At 42.8% G+C, this 17,915-nt stretch overlaps 1 protein-coding gene across 3 annotated transcripts; it reads left to right on the plus strand.

Annotated features, from left to right (window-relative positions):
• The first annotated feature begins 1,390 nt into the window (after nucleotides 1-1,390).
• On the plus strand, nucleotides 1,391-4,009 carry LOC143577877 (E3 ubiquitin-protein ligase CCNB1IP1 homolog). Of its 3 annotated transcripts, XM_077061602.1 has the most exons (8): nucleotides 1,391-1,848; nucleotides 1,927-1,999; nucleotides 2,091-2,136; nucleotides 2,214-2,244; nucleotides 2,318-2,573; nucleotides 2,649-2,812; nucleotides 3,538-3,793; nucleotides 3,883-4,009. In XM_077061602.1, exons 1-8 carry the CDS (start codon nucleotides 1,779-1,781, stop codon nucleotides 3,887-3,889), a joined length of 903 nt encoding a protein of 300 aa, XP_076917717.1. In that variant the 5' UTR covers nucleotides 1,391-1,778; the 3' UTR covers nucleotides 3,890-4,009. The 3 variants fall into 3 exon arrangements, with proteins under 3 accessions (XP_076917717.1, XP_076917716.1, XP_076917718.1); XM_077061601.1 differs by having other exon boundaries at nucleotides 3,508-3,984; XM_077061603.1 differs by having other exon boundaries at nucleotides 3,538-3,984.
• Nucleotides 4,010-17,915: the final 13,906 nt, after the last annotated feature.

Raw genomic sequence — 17,915 nt, forward strand, 5'->3', positions numbered from 1 at the left:
TCGTCTTCGATTGTTAGGTATATTCGAAACTGAATCAGTTATGTGTTAATTAGGTCAATTTAGGCAATAGGTTAGGGTTTTAGCATAGGTGAACCTATTATGGTTGTTGCGAGTTCGGTATGTATGGTATTTATTGATAGTTTAGGTTTATGAAGCTGCCATCAGCTTTTGACAGTTTAACTAATCAATCAGAGTTGAATTTTATCTTCGATTCAGGATTAATTGAAATCATTAGGTATTTTTCGAAACTGAATCAGTTATGCCTCGGTATGTATGGCATTGTTTGATTGTTTAGGTTTATGTGTGTATAAAACTTGTGCATCTGTCTGTTTCTATTTATGAAACTGATGGTTTGTGTGATGATTAGATGTTTTACTAATCAATCCGAGTTGAGTTTCATCTTCGATTCAGGAGTAAATTGAAATCGGTAGGTATTTTCGAAACTGAAGCTAATGAAAATAGGTTATTAGATATTGTTATTTAGCTTATAGTTTAATCAGTTATGTGTTATTGCTTCGGCATGTACGGTATTTTTCTATTATTTAGCTTAGGTGTGTATAAAACTTGTATATCTGTTGCTAATTTTGAAACTGATGGTTTATATGATGATCGGATGATTTACTAATCAATCTGAGTTGAGTTTCATCTTCCATTCAGGAGTACATTGAAATCGTTAGGTATTTCCATAACAGAATGTAGGGAAATTAGGTTTTGTTATTCTGTAATGATTATCACGTGTAGCTTAAGCTTAGGGTTTTAGCATAGCTGAATCAATTATGTGTCATTACTTCCGCATATACGGTATTTATTGATTGTTCAGGTTTATATTTGTATAAACCTTGTACATCTGCTGCTATTTCTGGAACTGTTGGTTTATATGACGATTTGAATAACTGTTGATCATTTATGCTCATTCACCAAGAGTAGGAGGTTATTTTCATATTCTAGCTTCAGCCATTGTTGAATGATGCTACCAGTGTAGTCCTTTTTTGTCACTTATGTTCTAATAAGTTTGAACTTCTATGCTTAGTGTGCATATGGCTTTTAAGCAATAATACGATCGGACATGCATTGAATACTATACTAATTAATCTGAGTTGAATCTCGTCTTCGGTTCAGGACTACACTGAAATCAATAGGTGCATCTGAGTTGAGTCTCATCTTTTGGTGAATCTTCGTTTCTTTCTCCTTTTCCTATTCCATCTTAGTTATTAGATTTTGTTCGTCTGTAATAAGTAATCATATCACGTGCAGCTTAGGGTTCTAGCATTGCTAAATCAATAATGCGTTATTGCTTCAGTATATACCCTATTTTTCATTGTTTAAGTTTATGTGTGTATAAAACTTGATGTTCACACGTTTGGACTCTTGACCGTGTTTTTTATTTATTTTTTATTTTTTTGTTTAAAAGGAACAGTTAGCGTTTTTAATTACTGCAAGATCATGATATCATCTTTTTACATTTCTTTCCGTTTCCGAATTAAGTTTTTGTTACCATTCGCCACTGTTGATTAATAGTACTGGTGTATTCATTTTACTGTCACTCATGTCCTAATAAGTTTGAACTATTATGCTTAGTGTGTATATGGATTTTAAGTAGTTATCTGCTAATGATCAATGGGTTTCATTAGTAGTCTTCATAGTTGCAATATTTGTTTTTTCCTATTGTGCGTAACAGATTTGCAAACTTCTCATCTTCAGATGATTATCTTTGTGAACAGGTTTTACGACAAGTTTAAGTGGTCTCAAATTATCTAGAAATCATCACAAACTCTGCAATGAGATGCAACGCATGCTGGCAGGAGCTGGAAGGACGAGCTATTACAACCTCATGTGGCCATCTCTTGTGTATCCTAAGTTTATTATTTTCTTAGATCATTGTTAATGTCATTTTGCACAATTAGTATTCTTTAACGCCATTAAAAGGCCATGAAGATGCCAGAAAGATAATAAGTAACAATGAAGCTTGCCCTGTTTGTGATCAAGTTCTCTCTAAAAGGTATTAGTAGATCTTTACACATGCTTTATTATCTGAGTTGATTTGTCATTTATTTCTTATATTTAACATCATTTTTTGCATATGCTTTCAGTCACATGAAACCTGTGGATCTCAACCCGAACGATGAATGGGTAAATGTAAGTACACGCGTCTATAATACTTTTCTGTAAATATTTATAATAGTTTACTGTAAAGATTTATAACATCAATGCAGATGGCTATGGCTGGCATATCTCCACAAATCTGTATCCTATTAACTTAAATACATTTTGTATTTCAGTATTTGCTCCATATATTGTTTCTTTGACACATATCTAGTAATGAAGAGTTCACATAAAAGCATCATGTTCTACATTGGTCAAAAAGAACTTGAAATGCAATACAAGATGAACAGAATAGTAGCACAGTGCAGGCAAAAATGTGAAGCAATGCAAGAGAAATTTACAGGAAAGATGGAACAGGTGCATGCAGCATATCAGCAAATGGCCAAAAGATGTCAGATTTTGGAACAAGAAAATGAGAATCTGTTAAAAGATAAACAGGAGCTTCAAGAAAAGTTTTCTGAAAAATCCAGGTCAGCAGTTTGTAATTTCCACCTGAATTTGAAACTGCAATAATTGAAGTTGCATACTTACATTATGTTCCGTAGGCAAAAGAGAAAACTCGATGAGATGTATGACCAGTTGAGAAGCGAGCTTGATACCGTCAAACGATCAGCCATTCAACCTGCAAACAACTTCTTTTCAAGGAATGATCATGATCTGTTTGATAGTCCAGCTAACATGATGAATGACAGAGATCCCATGAGAAAAGGTAATCTTATTTTGTTTTATTAAAAATTATTATATATAATAAGCCTGGAACAACGGGCAGGGCGTGTAATGGGTCAAAACGGCCCCATATTAAAAAAAAGTATCAATTTGGGCATAAACGAGCCAAGCCGCTCATGAGCTACTCCAGATCACTTCACTAAAAGCTCAAATCGAGCTGACCTTAAACGAGTACGAGCCTAAAAATAACCTTGTTTTATAAACGAGCCCGAGCTTCACTTATCGAGCTCGAGCTGGATCGCGAGCCTATTAGTTATATCATTATTACTATTATATACATGAATTTGTGGTAAAAATAGTTAAATATTATATATAATGTTGTATAATATATTAATATATATAAAAGTTATAATTAATATATATACAAAAAAAAGTTAAAAATACATATAAATTAATTAATAAATGTTAAACGAGCCGGGTTCGAGCTTTAGAAATATAGCTTGAAACGAGCCAAACTCGAGCTTGGGTTCTGCTCGGCTAGTTTACACCCCTAAGTATGAATTTGGTTCAGGTCAAAACAGGTTATCACCTAAATGGGCTTGGGTTGAAATGAATCATGATTGCCACCTATACTATCTAATTACTGGTTTTAAGATATGTTAAGAATTTAAGATTTCATTTACTTATGAATATGATGTCAATATTGCCCAAGAAATGCTGGTTAATTATACTATGCAGATTCGTCGGTTTCCACTCCCGACACTCCAGGACCTCGGGAAGACATATGGCCACAAACAAGACAAAACAGTTCAAACTCAGGACCATTTGACATCTCTGCTAGCCCACCAGTTAAGCATTCAACGATTCCAGCTGAAAACAGAAGACCAGTCGGTCGTCCCATGTTTGGCGGCATTGGTGTCGGCGGTGGTGGTGGAGCAAGCAACCCATCTATACCCTTGAGAAATCTGATACTATCACCAATGAAGCGTCCTCAGTTCTCACGCAATCGACCTCAACTGTTCACGTAAGTAACATACTTAATACTTAGTACTTTACATGTGAACTGATTGGGCTCGCATGTGTTCTTTTAATCCTTATATTTACCATTTTCAGGCTATAAATATGGAGCAACAAACTATAGTCTATGATGATAAATGTATATGAAAACTGTTCATTGTTATTAAAATTGTTACAGATATTGGTTTTCCACTAGTATTTTGTGTTGATATGATAAAATGTTACAAAAGTGGTACATTAGTGTCGATTACTCGTGTATATGCTATAACATCCTTTTTGTTTTGGTTAAGAGTATTGCAGATTATTAATCTAAGTTTATGTTAATTATTGTCGCTCGGGAAGATGTAGACTATGAGGAGTGAGGATAGGCGTCGCTTGGTACCGATAACGTTTTTTATGTGTCACATATGTATCTGACATGTGTAACTGTAGATTTTTCGACAATGACACCGTAAGCTTAAAAGAAAGAGAGGTAGAGGATTTACAAGTTTTTAGACTTTTAGTATGAGTTGAATCGGAAACTTGTTTATGTGATTGCGGTTGCGTATATGTTGACCTAACGTATACATTTTTATTGAAACTTTGGTTAGTTTTCATGACCTGCCCAGTAAATAATCCTCCAAATACGAACATATGATGACACTGGTAAAATTTATGTCGTCCATGACTACAAACAGGCATAAATAGTGGTGCAAACGAGCCGAACCCGAGCCCAAGCTCGACTAGGCTTGAACTCGGCTTTGTAACTAAACGAGCCGAGCTCGGCTCGTTTACTATTTATTAGTTAACTTTTATATATTTATAATTATTTATATATATTTTTTCAATTATAATTTTATAGATGACATAATATATATTATTTAGTTATTTTCTCGTAACATTATATATATTAATTAATATTTATACTATAATAATAATTATTAAATATATGACAAGCTCGTTTAGGCTCACAAGCCGGCTCGTTTAAGCTCGAACTTGATAAGTGAAGCTAGGGCCTAGGGTTTGGGCTCGTTTATTAAACGAGCTTACTTTTAGGCTCGAGCTCGGGCTCGTTTAAGCTCGGCTCAATTGAGCTTTCTTACGAGCTGCTCGCAAGTGGCTCGGCTCGTTTACACCCCTAGGCATGAACAATATCAGACTATGGGTAATGGGGGGTGGACAGGGGGCGCGGTCCTATGTGGCAGCCTAGGTGGCTCGCGCACACCACTACACCACCCAAGTGAACAGGGGCGCGGACGGCTCCCGTGGTCCGGACCACGGGGCTTGGTCAAGCTTTTGAGCAAGGGTGGACAGGGGGCGCGGTCAATAAATTGGGGGTGGGCAATCAAGCCCCACTACACCCTATGGGGCTTGGTTGAGAGGCTTTATCCAGTGCCATGTCATCGCCTACATGTCGGGTTTTGATTGGCTCACTTGGGGCTCAACCAAGCCCCATTACCCTTAGCCTCAATGTGTTTGGGAAGCTACATTAATGGGCTTCATATAAAAGTTTTTATATAGAGCTACATGTTAATATAGTTTGATTAAGAGGCAATAACGTTGATATTTTTGTATCATAAATGAATTTTATTTTTTTTTCATAATTTCCTTTAGATAAAACTTTGTGCAAAATAGCTTACCTAAATTAGAATATATCAATAAAAAGTTATTGTTGTTTGGAGGTTGTTTAACTACTCAAAAGCAAGTCTTAACAACACATTTGACCTTTTATTATATTCTTATTTTATATATTATTTATTTATGAGATTTATCAGTAAGTGCATGCATTCCAATCTATATATATATGTACTCCATTCTGCATTCTTACTCACAATTTGATAAACTTCAAGAATCAATATCCTTTGCACTCATCCTAGCTACAATGGCTTCCACATGCTACATTTACGTTTTCGCCCTTGCGTTATTCTCCATCACAACCAATGAGATGTGTTACGCCTCGCGCAATTTACTACAAGCTACACCAACAGGGCCACAACCACAAATACCAACTATTCCCGCAATCCAACCACAAATACCTACCTTACCCACACTCCCAAAACCGCAGTTTCCCAGTATCCCAACCATACCGACGATACCAACAATCCCCACAATCCCTAATTTGCCCAAAGTATCCTTGCCTCCTTTGCCTTCTATGCCTAGTATTCCAAACATTCCGACATCTCTTCCCAACATTCCTTTCTTCGCTCCACCACCGTCCAAGCAGTAGACAATGGACATTTGCGACTAGATCAAAGGAAAAGTTCGTCGCTTTCGTTGATCTAGCTGCTAGAAGGGCCTTTGATTATACTATTTTTACATTTGTGTTACTTTCCACATTCGGATCGATAGGATACATTTTATTGATCATATGATTGTTGGGTGTTTTCTCATGCATTGTTAGTTTGTTATTATTGTTGTGTGATTTGATGTACTTTGTTGTAATATATATTGCTAGTTTTAATTTGAAATATATTATTATTATGTGTTTGCATCTTTCCGTATCTAACATTTGTTTAACTCTCTCTCCTTCACATCAACGTCATATCAGTTTTTTCAATTTCTTCCCTAAACTTCTTTAAAACCATGGGGTATGGAAACTGTCACGTAACGCTACGTCATTTTCACACCACTTTCACGGAGCCACAAAAGAGGGTGCGGTTCCACTTTTCACATTGTGTGGAAACTGCCTGTCACAACATTTTTTAAATATAACATTAATATTTTTATTCTTTTAACAATATGTAAAAATAAAATGTTATAAAACTTGTACAATAGCGTCCTTTTTGTAGGAATAAGATTTGCAAAATTTTTTATTTTGGTTTATGCTAATTATTGTCGTTATTGTCGTCTGAGCGTCACATAATACCGATATATTAATTTCTTTTATGTATTATCTATGTATATGACATTACAACAAAACAATATATTCTCGAACATTGACATGGTATGCCAGAAAAAGCAGGCGGGTTTACACGTTCATGGCATTTTTTAGGAGAGAAGGGATGATGCGGAGGAAATAGAACGATGGACGCTCGGTTCTTGTGAAAAAACACCCAATAAGGGTAATGTGAGAGATGGAACGTTTTCATGGCGTTTTCTGAGCCTGCTACGATAGACACTCTTACTATGAGTTGAATCAAATTATTTGATTACAATTGTGTGTATTTGGATCATTAAAAATAGATTGTCATTTGAATTCTTAGTATGAGTTAATCAAAACATTGTTATATGATTACGTTTGTGTGTATTTATTGATCACAAAGTGAAGAGGTAGGTCCCAGCAGAGCCCAGTTGGACCCGCAAGACTCACCTTAAACAGGGACGTCTGCGCAGAGACCAACTGGATCCGCAGGACCAACCATGCTCAGAGACGTGACGTCCTTACGCGCAGTATGCAAGCTGGTCCCGCAGGAAATGCCTCCCAATGGTGGACTCCGCCTGTCCCCGCAGCCTCGGATACAAGCCATTAGGGAAGGCCACCCGCGCAGCATGGCTACACGCACAAGGCACTTAGCTCTCGATCATTCAGTGTCACCTGAAGGAATGAGCCAAGCCGGGAGCAATCCCGCACAGAGGCGGGAGGGGGAATACTCCCGCCCAAATAAGCCAGTCCGTATACTGAAGGATCTTTCACTGTACCTGACGAGGTATGGGCGAAAGATCTGATCAGAGATACGACAGCTCACTGATACAGTATGGCGAGCAGCATGCTCCTGTACTGTATCACTATTAGCCGCTGCCTACTCACCAACTACTGCCATACCACGTGCGTAGCCGTCAGTTGGTGGAACAGGAATAGTGTACAGCAGGCCTGGTCGCTATCAGCCGCTACCTACCCACCAACTACCAGCAGGGCACGTGCGTAGGCTACTGTTGGTGGAACAGGAACACTGTTGCAGCCGGCCATACCTCTTTGGAAACCTACCTTCGGCTATAAATACCACAAATGGTATGACCATCTGATCTTATCATACCTTACTACATTATCATCATAATATACCTGATATCTGCTCTAGCAATCTCTTGATATATTTTTATATTTAAAGAGCAATCTAGTCTGATTCTCACGCCGGAGGGTGGTCACAAGGAGGAACCCCCCCCCCCCTTCTCAGTGACGAGCTCACGGTGTCTGTTTTGCAGGTTATCAGAAGAACCATCTTCCAAGGGTCTAACCCCTCGTGGGAAACAGCTATCCAACCCCCAGGTTACCAGTAATCTGCCCGGGGTCCGGTTAGTGTTTCTTCATTGGCGCCATCCGTGCATAAAGCTAGAACTACAATTTTCTCCAGTTTTTTCAAACTTCTGCAAAGATGGTTAGAGAAATTCCGGTAACCACAACCCCAGCTACTAGGGGGAATACCGGCAACACAGTTTTTACGAACACTACCCCGGCTACCGAAGCCGGGGCAAGTGAAGTAAATTTTACGAACACTACCCCACTTACCAAAGCTGGGGCAAGTGCAGTAAATGACCGCCTACTGGGATCCACCGATACCCAGTTTGAGAAACGAAGACTCCCCCGCCAGACTCTCGATGAAGTTAAGGCATGGGCGGAGGCACGACAAAAGGAATTCCAGGCTGAGTTGGACGAACGCTTGCGTTCCGTGCAACAGGCCGACGAATTCGAGTACTGGGAGGATGACTCGGAGGAATCCGACTCCGACGCGAACCCTCGCCATAGGGCAAAAGGGAAGCGTAAGGAAACGGAATCCCAACCGAAAAGGCATTTTGGACAAGCCTTCAAACCAAAAAGCACAGGTGGAAGTCCACGAGACTTCTCTAAAACGTTCAGACCAAACGTTGCAAATGCAGGAACGTCCAAATTTGCAAGGGACATTGCTGAAGCAATCGCCCCAAAGAGTGCCAAACAAATGCCCAACATAGGCACATATGACGGTATATCTGATCCAGACGATCATTTGAACAGGTTCATAGCGGGGGCAACCGTCAGCAATTGGACGGAACCCACGTGGTGTTACATGTTCCAAATGACGCTGGTGGGGGCTGCTAGAGCTTGGTTTGATCGCCTACCGGTCAACCACATCTACGACTGGGCAGACTTCCAGCAGAAGTTTAGCCAACACTTCAGCCAGCAACGGAAGTATACCGAGGAGCAATGGACAATCCTCAAATGCATACGAGAGGAAGATGAATCTCTGCCAAACTTCATCACTCGCTTCAACTCAAAGAAGCTAAGTTTGGGCAATATCAGCGAAGATCTTGTTCGCGCTGCCTTCATCCAGGGCGCACATGACCCAGAGCTCATCCGCACCCTAACGGGTAAAGATGGCATGCCATCCACATGGGATGGCATCATGACAGCAGCAAAACGCTATGCGGAAACGGAGAAGCAACTGGGTAAAGATCTCCCACAGAGCACAAACCTCTACACCCAGAGGACGAGAAAGGACAACGTCCTCACAGCCCGACTAAATAAAAAACGAAAGCTAGGCATTTGGCAGTCAAGGGCCAACTTTGACACCTCATCCGGCTTGCAACATCGGTTGGGCGGAAGGGATAATGTACAGCCGCACCGAAACTCCAGATGGACGCCACTCACCAAAAGCGTCACTGAGATATTCGCCACTGAAGAGCTCCCGTGGCCAAAACCTCCGATAATCCGACATCGTCACGATGCTGATCGGAGCAAATACTGTGACTTTCACAAGACAAAGGGCCACAACACTGAAGAATGCACAGACGTGAAAGACATGGTCGAAGCATTTGTCAGAGATGGGACGCTCGCGCACCTCGTGGCGCAATAAAGGCTGAGCAGGCAGGTGCGTGTAGAACCCCAGCTGGGGAAAACACGAATCAATTCCAGCTTCAATATCGAGACTACATGCTGCGTAAAGAACGAGATCCCGAACCAGGTGCGTATCGGCTCGATGGCACTCCCATCCCAACATGGAAGGGAGCTCATTTACACAGTTTGCATGTAAATCAATTCCAATTTGTAAAGAAAAGGCCAAGAGCCACTTCTAATGGAAATGATTCTCTTTTAAGAACATCGAAGCTGATGATTTTACATTTATACTTTTCTGAACACTAATATGCCGGTTTTCACCGCATAATTAACTGAAGTCATTGCATGGGAAGGCGGTCCTACCCGCACGAACCCAATAACGTGACAAACCTTCACGCAGGTCAGTTTGGGAAAAAGTTCAGCACCCAAAAATGAAAGTGCCGGTCTATCCGCATGAATCATTAAAGGAAACTGAATAATAACCTATCAAACAACCGCGCGTTGAACGGTTAAACTATGCAACACTGGTGACGGCGTTCACATTACGTGAAGCCGTTGCGTGGGAAGGCGGTCCTACCAGCACGAACCCAATAACTTGACAAACCTTCACGCAGGACAGTTGAAGGGGAAGAGTTCAATCATCCTATTAAATGAAAGTGCCAGTCTATCCGCATGAATCATGAAAGGAAACCGAACACTAACCTATCGACAACCGCGCGTCGAACGGTTCAAAACAAAATTCTTAAAAAGGATAAGGAAAACCTACACGCAGGTCAGATAAGGGTAAAGTTTTGCCATCCTACTAAGTGCAAGTGACGGTTCTACCCGCACAATCACGAAAGAGGAAGCAAAACTTCACACCTATTATCAACCACGTTCAAAGGTTAACTTATCCTCAAGGATGAGGAAAACCTACACGCAGGTCAGATAAGGGTAAAGTTTTGCCATCCTACTAAGTGCAAGTGACGGTTCTACCCGCACAATCACGAAAGAGGAAGCAAAACTTCACACCTATTATCAACCACGTTCAAAGGTTAACTTATCCTCAAAAGGATGAGGAAAACCTACACGCAGGTCAGATAAGGGTAAAGTTTTGCCATCCCACTAAGTGCAAGTGACGGTTTTACCCGCACAATCACGAAAGAGGAAGCAAAAACTTTAATCCATTATCAACCACGTTCAAAGGTTTAACTTATCTTAATGCCTTAGAAATTTCGAAAAGGAAAACCTACACGCAGGTCAGATGAAGGTTAAAGTTTAGCCATCCTACCAAGTGCAAGTGACGGTTCTACCCGCACAATCACGAAGGAGGAAGCGAAACTTTAACCCATTATCAACCAAGTTCAAAGGTTCTTATTCTAAACACTTGGAAAATTGCTAATTTAAACTAAGTATGCAAGTCATAAGTTTATAAAGCAAGGAACCCAAAGAAGGAAATAACAATCTTATACGCAAAAAGATTAATATTTCAAGAATATATTACAAGAATGGCTGGGTAACTACCCGCCTAAAAGAAAAAAAAAAAAAAAAACTATACAAGTCTATCTTAGCAATGGGAAGGGATCTTCAGGATCAAGCTTCAGGGCCGCTTCCACTTGGACCCGCTCCGTCAGAAGAACGGGGTGGTTCGAGGAACGCTTTGAGGACAGCTAACCCATCATCAGCAGCAGCTACTTCGTCCACCTTCTCCACCACTGGATGCGGGAAGGCGGCGTATTGGTTCAATGCTTGGTCATAAATGGCTTCGGTATCCACATCGAACAAAGGGAAGTTGGAAGGCGGGACGCCTTTCTCAACAAACCCTAGACCAAGCAGGAAGCCGGCCTTTTCCCCATCCTCATGAGAAGCGTTGAGGGCTGCGGTCATAGCATCATCGTAAGAGGTCTCTGAAAAGACCCGACGCACAACCTACAAAGAAAACACAAGTATTAGAACCTTTTCTTACAAAAGAAAAGCGTGAAGATAAAACTAAACATACCTGAGGCAACGCTTCTCGAAGAAGCCATTGGAGGGCAGCTTGAGCTTCGTTATGGGCGCGTTCGGCTTCGCTCTTGTTAAGGTTGGCAAGTAAAACTTCCTTTGCGGCAGCCTCTTCGACGCCCTTAAGTTTCCGCTCGGTGTGGTCAAGCACCCCCCTCTGGTCCAGGATTTCCTGGAGTTTCTTGGCATCTTCCATTGCCAAGGCATCATGAGCGCGTTGGAGAGCCTCTAATTTGGCCTTGAGCTCCTCATTCTCCACACGCAAAGGCTCAGCAACGGCTTCAGCCTTGGCAGCCCTCTCGGTTGCGTTTCGCGCAGTCTCCCTGGCCAGCCGAAGCTGTTCATTCACAGCTTGGGCAGCCTTGGAGCGGGCCTCGAGTCGCGCCTGAACGTCAACCTCGAGGGCCTTGAAGGCCTTCTCCTTGTCGGCGGCAGCTGCCGCCAGCTGTTGGTTCTCCTCCCGAAGAGCACGCGCCTCAGATACGTCCTTGGCACGAGCTGCTTTCAACCTGTCGTTTTCACGACAAAGCAGCTCGATGCGCGGCTGCATCCGGGCTTGGAGAACCCGAAGCTCATTGGTTAGCCTACCCTCCTGGTAGCTAGCCATGGCTTCCCCCAACGCACCATGAGGAGCAGCGTGGCGAGCCCAGTCCACGCACTCCACAGGGGTACGAAGGGTTGTTCCTCGGCGTATGTTCCATCGCGGAACATACACTTCATTGGAATCCGACACTGCAAAAGAAACTAAGGCAGTAAGGAAAAGATGATACAAAACAAGGGAAAAAGAAAGGAACCCTACGCACCTGTAGGGTCAATGACAGGCCGATAGCCGCCAAACCCATCACCTGAACCTAAAGGAAATCCATCCAACAGGTCAGGCAGACGGGAAGGTGGCAAAGATCGGCGGGAAGCCCTGCGCGTACCTGATGGTCCGGCCATCGGTGCCGGTGGCGCGGGCATGGTGGCAGCCGCCGAGGTCGCCGTTGTGGTCGCCGCCGCGGTCGCCGCCTCGTAGGCAGCAGCAGTAACCGCCGGCTCTGTGAAGGATGCTGTAAAAATCGCACTCACAGCCGGCGGTGACGTCATCTCAGCTGGAACAGTCTGCTCAGAGGGAGCAACTGAACCAGCGGAAGCAGGCGCAGGCACCTGGGTCGACGCCTCAGGTAGGCTGACCAAGCCTACCGTCATTGGCGGAAGGGTACTCCTCTGCGGTTCACCCCGGAATGCGTCAACATCCACGCCTGCACAAAGAAGAAAAGATAAATTTATGAAGTAATAAATCTACAAAGACAAACTATGATTGTACTTACGGGTTTTCTTGACCCTGAACGTACGGACGGGCGGGGAGGAACCCGATGGAGCCGGCCTCTTGGTACCGGTCACCGTCGTCTTCGTTGGTTCTCCGGAGGTAACGGTCGTAGCCTCCGGAGCAGTGGTCTTCTCACCACCGGGCTCCCCCGCCACCTCTTCACTATCTGACTCCGAGTCAGATAGAACAACTGGATCAGCTGTGGAGGCCTTCTCCTTCCCCTTCACGCCGGCAGCAGCCTTCTTCTTCCGCACAAGGGGAGGACCATCTGCGGATTCCTCAGAAGAAGATAGGATGTAAGGATTTCCAGCAACGGGTACAGCATTGAGGGGTTCAGGATAGAATATCTCCTTACCTGGCCGCCGGTGGCTCAGGATCTCTTGGCCCGGCGGATAGACCTCCACAAACCTATCCGCCGTTTGCTCCAGGATGGGCAACTCATTGTCGTCCAGAGCACGAGTGCCCACCCGCACGGGACTGTCAGCTTCCCGCGGGAACAGGAGCGACTCCAAATTATTCCCCTCTGAATGAAAAAGAAACAGTTAGAAAATTAACTAATATCAGCAAGAAAGACAAGACATACCATAAGGAATAGAGTTCAAACCGTATTCAAGAAGGATGGGAAACCGGGAAGCATCCTTCCATACCCGGCTCATCCCCAGCAGCACCATCCCGGACTCCGCAAACCGGTAAACCGGAGATTGGACCCGGGATATCTTCGCGAACCATTCCGCCTCCTGGTAGCTGGAAGCGTGAAGGCTCGGAAGCGCTTGACCCTTCTTGAACTTCATAGCAATGGGGATGGCGCGGGCAGAGATGTAGAAGAACTCCCGCTTCCACGATCGGAGACTGCGCTCGGTCACGCAGATCTTCAAACCCTTGATACGGGTTGTCAGGGTGTACCACCCCTGGACGCACCTCCAAGTATAGAAGGTCATCAGGCGGTCCACGTAGGGCTCAATACCCAGAATCCGACACACCCACTCGAAGTGCCGGACCTTGGCAATCGCCATCGGATGCACCTCGGTCAGGTGCACCCCGTGCCTCTCCAGGACACGGTACACAAACTTTGTCAATGGGAACCTAAGGTTCCCATAAACAAAGAATGCAGCATATACCCCGATCTTGCCACTGGGGGCATCGTACACAGTCTGGTGGGATTCAGGAAACTCAGGCTCGAGAGACTCGAGCATGAACTTCCTGACGATGTACTGGTACTGATCGACAGGTAGAGCACACTGGCATTCGCCAGCAGTACTCCTATCGTCGGCTACAGCTTCAGCATCATGAGAAGACATTTTTGCAGAAAGAAGAGTGATTTCGGGAAAATGCTTGCCTGAAAAAGGGGAGTATTTGCCGGAAATCACTAAGAAGAAGAAGAAGAGAGGTGAAAGTGTGGATTACAAAGAGGCCTCTCCCCCTTTATATACTAATCGCAATTAATGCGGTGAATTTAATGCGGAGGAGAGAGAAATCGACGGTGCAATGAAACTATGACACGTGGCAAAAAGCAAGCTGGCAACAGCTGTAGAAAGGGCGTGTGCCAGTAATTTCGCGGGCACGCGCCCGAAAAATCACGCCCACGCGCCTGAAAAGGCGTCTGGAATGACCATGTTCTGTCACGTCAACATAACTTCCTGCACGTCCTGACACAGTCAGAAGAAACCGTCGCACGACGTTTCAGAGGTTTGGACTGTTCTTATCTTTTCACCAACTCTTCGAATTTCAAAATTCAAAAAATTTGAAAATATTAAAAAGCGGGAAAATACCCCTTACCCCTTGGCAAACAAGTAACCGTAAGACGGATGCGGGTACAGTGTAAAGGCAAAACCCTTCACATACCTAGCACCCGCAGGGAATTGAAGCCAAATAAACCTTGGCAAACAAGTAACCGTAAGACGGATGCGGGTACAGTGTAAAGGCAAAACCCTTCACATACCTAGCACCCGCAGGGAATTGAAGCCAAATAAACCTTGGCAAACAAGTAACCGTAAGACGGGTGCGGGTATAGTGTAAAGGCAAAACCCTTCACATACCTAGCACCCGCAGGGAATTGACGCCAGGAATACCTTGGAAGTAAAGTAACCGTAAGACGAGCGCAGGTACAGTGTCAAGGCAAAACCCTTCACATACCTAGCGCTCCGCTGGGAATTGAAACCAAGAAGGATCTTCTGGGCAATGCTTGCGGAAACGGAAATAACATCCCCGCATAGCGGGAACGTCGAGAACTACGTTGTTTGAAGCTCCAGGATGGAATTGGTGGTCTTAACATAATTGATCACTATGTTCAAAACTACCAAAACCTCATGGAAAATCCATACAACTGGGACTCAATGCTCCTGACTTGCGAGGAGGTTACAGACCTACCCGCATCATACCCAAAGACCAAGCAGGAAACTCGGGCATTTCTGCAAGTGACAAGGACTTCCGCGGAAAGAATCCCCATGGAAAACCTTACAAAACCCTTTTCAAAACCCTTTGCTCAAGTCCAAAAGTTCACCTCACTTTATTAAACACTCATGAGAAGAACATTGGACTGGGGGGACTTGAAGAGGTAGGTCCCAGCAGAGCCCAGTTGGACCCGCAAGACTCACCTTAAACAGGGACGTCTGCGCAGAGACCAACTGGATCCGCAGGACCAACCATGCTCAGAGACGTGACGTCCTTACGCGCAGTACGCAAGCTGGTCCCGCAGGAAATGCCTCCCAATGGTGAAGGACTCCGCCTGTCCCCGCAGCCTCGGATACAAGCCATTAGGGAAGGCCACCCGCGCAGCATGGCTACACGCACAAGGCACTTAGCTCTCGATCATTCAGTGTCACCTGAAGGAATGAGCCAAGCCGGGAGCAATCCCGCACAGAGGCGGGAGGGGGAATACTCCCGCCCAAATAAGCCAGTCCGTATACTGAAGGATCTTTTACTGTACCTGACGAGGTATGGGCGAAAGATCTGATCAGAGATACGACAGCTCACTGATACAGTATGGCGAGCAGCATGCTCCTGTACTGTATCACTATTAGCCGCTGCCTACTCACCAACTACTGCCATACCACGTGCGTAGCCGTCAGTTGGTGGAACAGGAATAGTGTACAGCAGGCCTGGTCGCTATCAGCCGCTACCTACCCACCAACTACCAGCAGGGCACGTGCGTAGGCTACTGTTGGTGGAACAGGAACACTGTTGCAGCCGGCCATACCTCTTTGGAAACCTACCTTCGGCTATAAATACCACAAATGGTATGACCATCTGATCTTATCATACCTTACTACATTATCATCATAATATACCTGATATCTGCTCTAGCAATCTCTTGATATATTTTTATATTTAAAGAGCAATCTAGTCTGATTCTCACTCCGGAGGGTGGTCACAAGGAGGAACCCCCCCTTCTCAGTGACGAGCTCACGGTGTCTGTTTTGCAGGTTATCAGAAGAACCATCTTCCAAGGGTCTAACCCCTCGTGGGAAACAGCTATCCAACCCCCAGGTTACCAGTAATCTGCCCGGGGTCCGGTTAGTGTTTCTTCACAAAGAATACATTGTTATTTGAACTATAGTTAATTTTCGTGAGCCAAGTCGATAAATATAGAACCATGATATACAAACATCGAAACATGATAAAGCTGATAAGAATTTAGAATTCATCACTTACTCTCGCCCAAACAACAAACATGTATGGACACAAACGTAAAGCACATATTAATACGGTTTAATTTGAAGGTAATAACTTTGGTGAATTGTCTTTTTACTTAACCTTTTTAGGTTTGACCAGTCACACAACTTTATTATCTTTTTTAACTTCTTGCAAATTAACACCTGGCATTTCCAAAATCAATACTATTTTAGTATTTTCCGTTAATTTCGTTCATTTTTTTTGTTAAGTCAGGGGTAAAATAGTAATTTTGTTTTTATTTCTCATTTGTGTTTAACCCAGTGGTAAGAAATATATGAGCCAAACTACCTTTTTAACAAAATTAAACGAACCGAACTACTTTATTTTAACAAAAATAAACAAACTGAACCATTATTTTTTAACAAAAGTAAACGAACTGAGCTATTTTTTTTAACAAAAAAGTAGTTCGAGATGGTCAATCTCCCGATAGAGACCGATTCAAGATAGTCAATCTCTCAATAGTTTCGTAGAGTGGAATAGACTTCAAGAACTAGAGAGAGAAGAAACAAGAACATTGAAACAATTTTTTGATTTTTTTTCTCAAACAAAGATTACAATTTATAGGAAAAATAAATAGTTAGACTATAATAAGAAAACTAAATAATAAATAAACTTAAATAATAAATAAATCTGATTAAAATAATAGAACCGTATCACTCAACCATAACCAACCTGAGATTATAAAAAACTCAAACCTCAATCATCATAATATCATTAAATTAGAAAACCAGTTCCACCATAACATACTTATTGATAAAAAAAATTAAAAAATAAAAAAGACCTACCATTTGAAAAATTTGTGACCTAGTGCTAGGAGGCTTTGGTTTTTCAATAAAAATCCAAGTTTGAATCCCACTTGTGTCACTTTAGGTGGATATTGATAATGAAGGATTTGAGCTAAGCCTTGTGCAAATGTTGTTAGTTCGAAACCAGAGCCCACCCGAGTTTTCGTCCCACGGCTGTCAAGTGGCAGTCGGCGGTATGGTTTCCCGAGAGAACGCCCAAGCCAAACTCTAAAGCCAACGTGAGTCTGGTTAACACAACATAGTCTGGCCAGAGTAGAACATCAGGGCTCATCAAATTTGAAAAGTACAGTAACCTAAATACAAGAAAACACCGTTCTAAAAAAAGAAGTATCATTTAAAAAAATACAGTATATTTAAAAGACAATTAGTACAACTATCTTACATTCTACAAAATCTAATATTTTATATTTATAGAAAGAAATTTGTATTTATATTTTTGGTGGGATGACAACAAAAGAAATCTTGAACCTTATCATGGGATATTATCACTTCACACACACACACACACACACACACACACACCTTCACTTGGTTTCATCCAATTCTCACCTCTACAAACCACACATACACTCTGCAAACTATATCCAATCAACCCATCAACAAAGAAACAACACTCAAAACTCCCAGTTATATTCAA

The sequence above is a fragment of the Bidens hawaiensis genome, unplaced genomic scaffold (genome assembly GCF_021521415.1).
Source record: "Bidens hawaiensis isolate Kalapana, Puna unplaced genomic scaffold, B.hawaiensis_p1.1 tig00028865_1, whole genome shotgun sequence".
In the NCBI taxonomy this organism is placed as follows: domain Eukaryota; kingdom Viridiplantae; phylum Streptophyta; class Magnoliopsida; order Asterales; family Asteraceae; genus Bidens; species Bidens hawaiensis.

Excerpts from the sequence above, each read along its gene's own strand:
- LOC143577877 (XM_077061601.1), top strand. The coding sequence starts at position 1,779 with ATGAGATGCAACGCATGCTGGCAGGAGCTGGAAGGACGAGCTATTACA. Across the intron at positions 2,137-2,213 it reads CGAACGATGAATGGGTAAAT|ATGGCTATGGCTGGCATATC; the intron begins GTAAGTACACGC and ends ACATCAATGCAG. Across the intron at positions 2,574-2,648 it reads AAGTTTTCTGAAAAATCCAG|GCAAAAGAGAAAACTCGATG; the intron begins GTCAGCAGTTTG and ends TATGTTCCGTAG.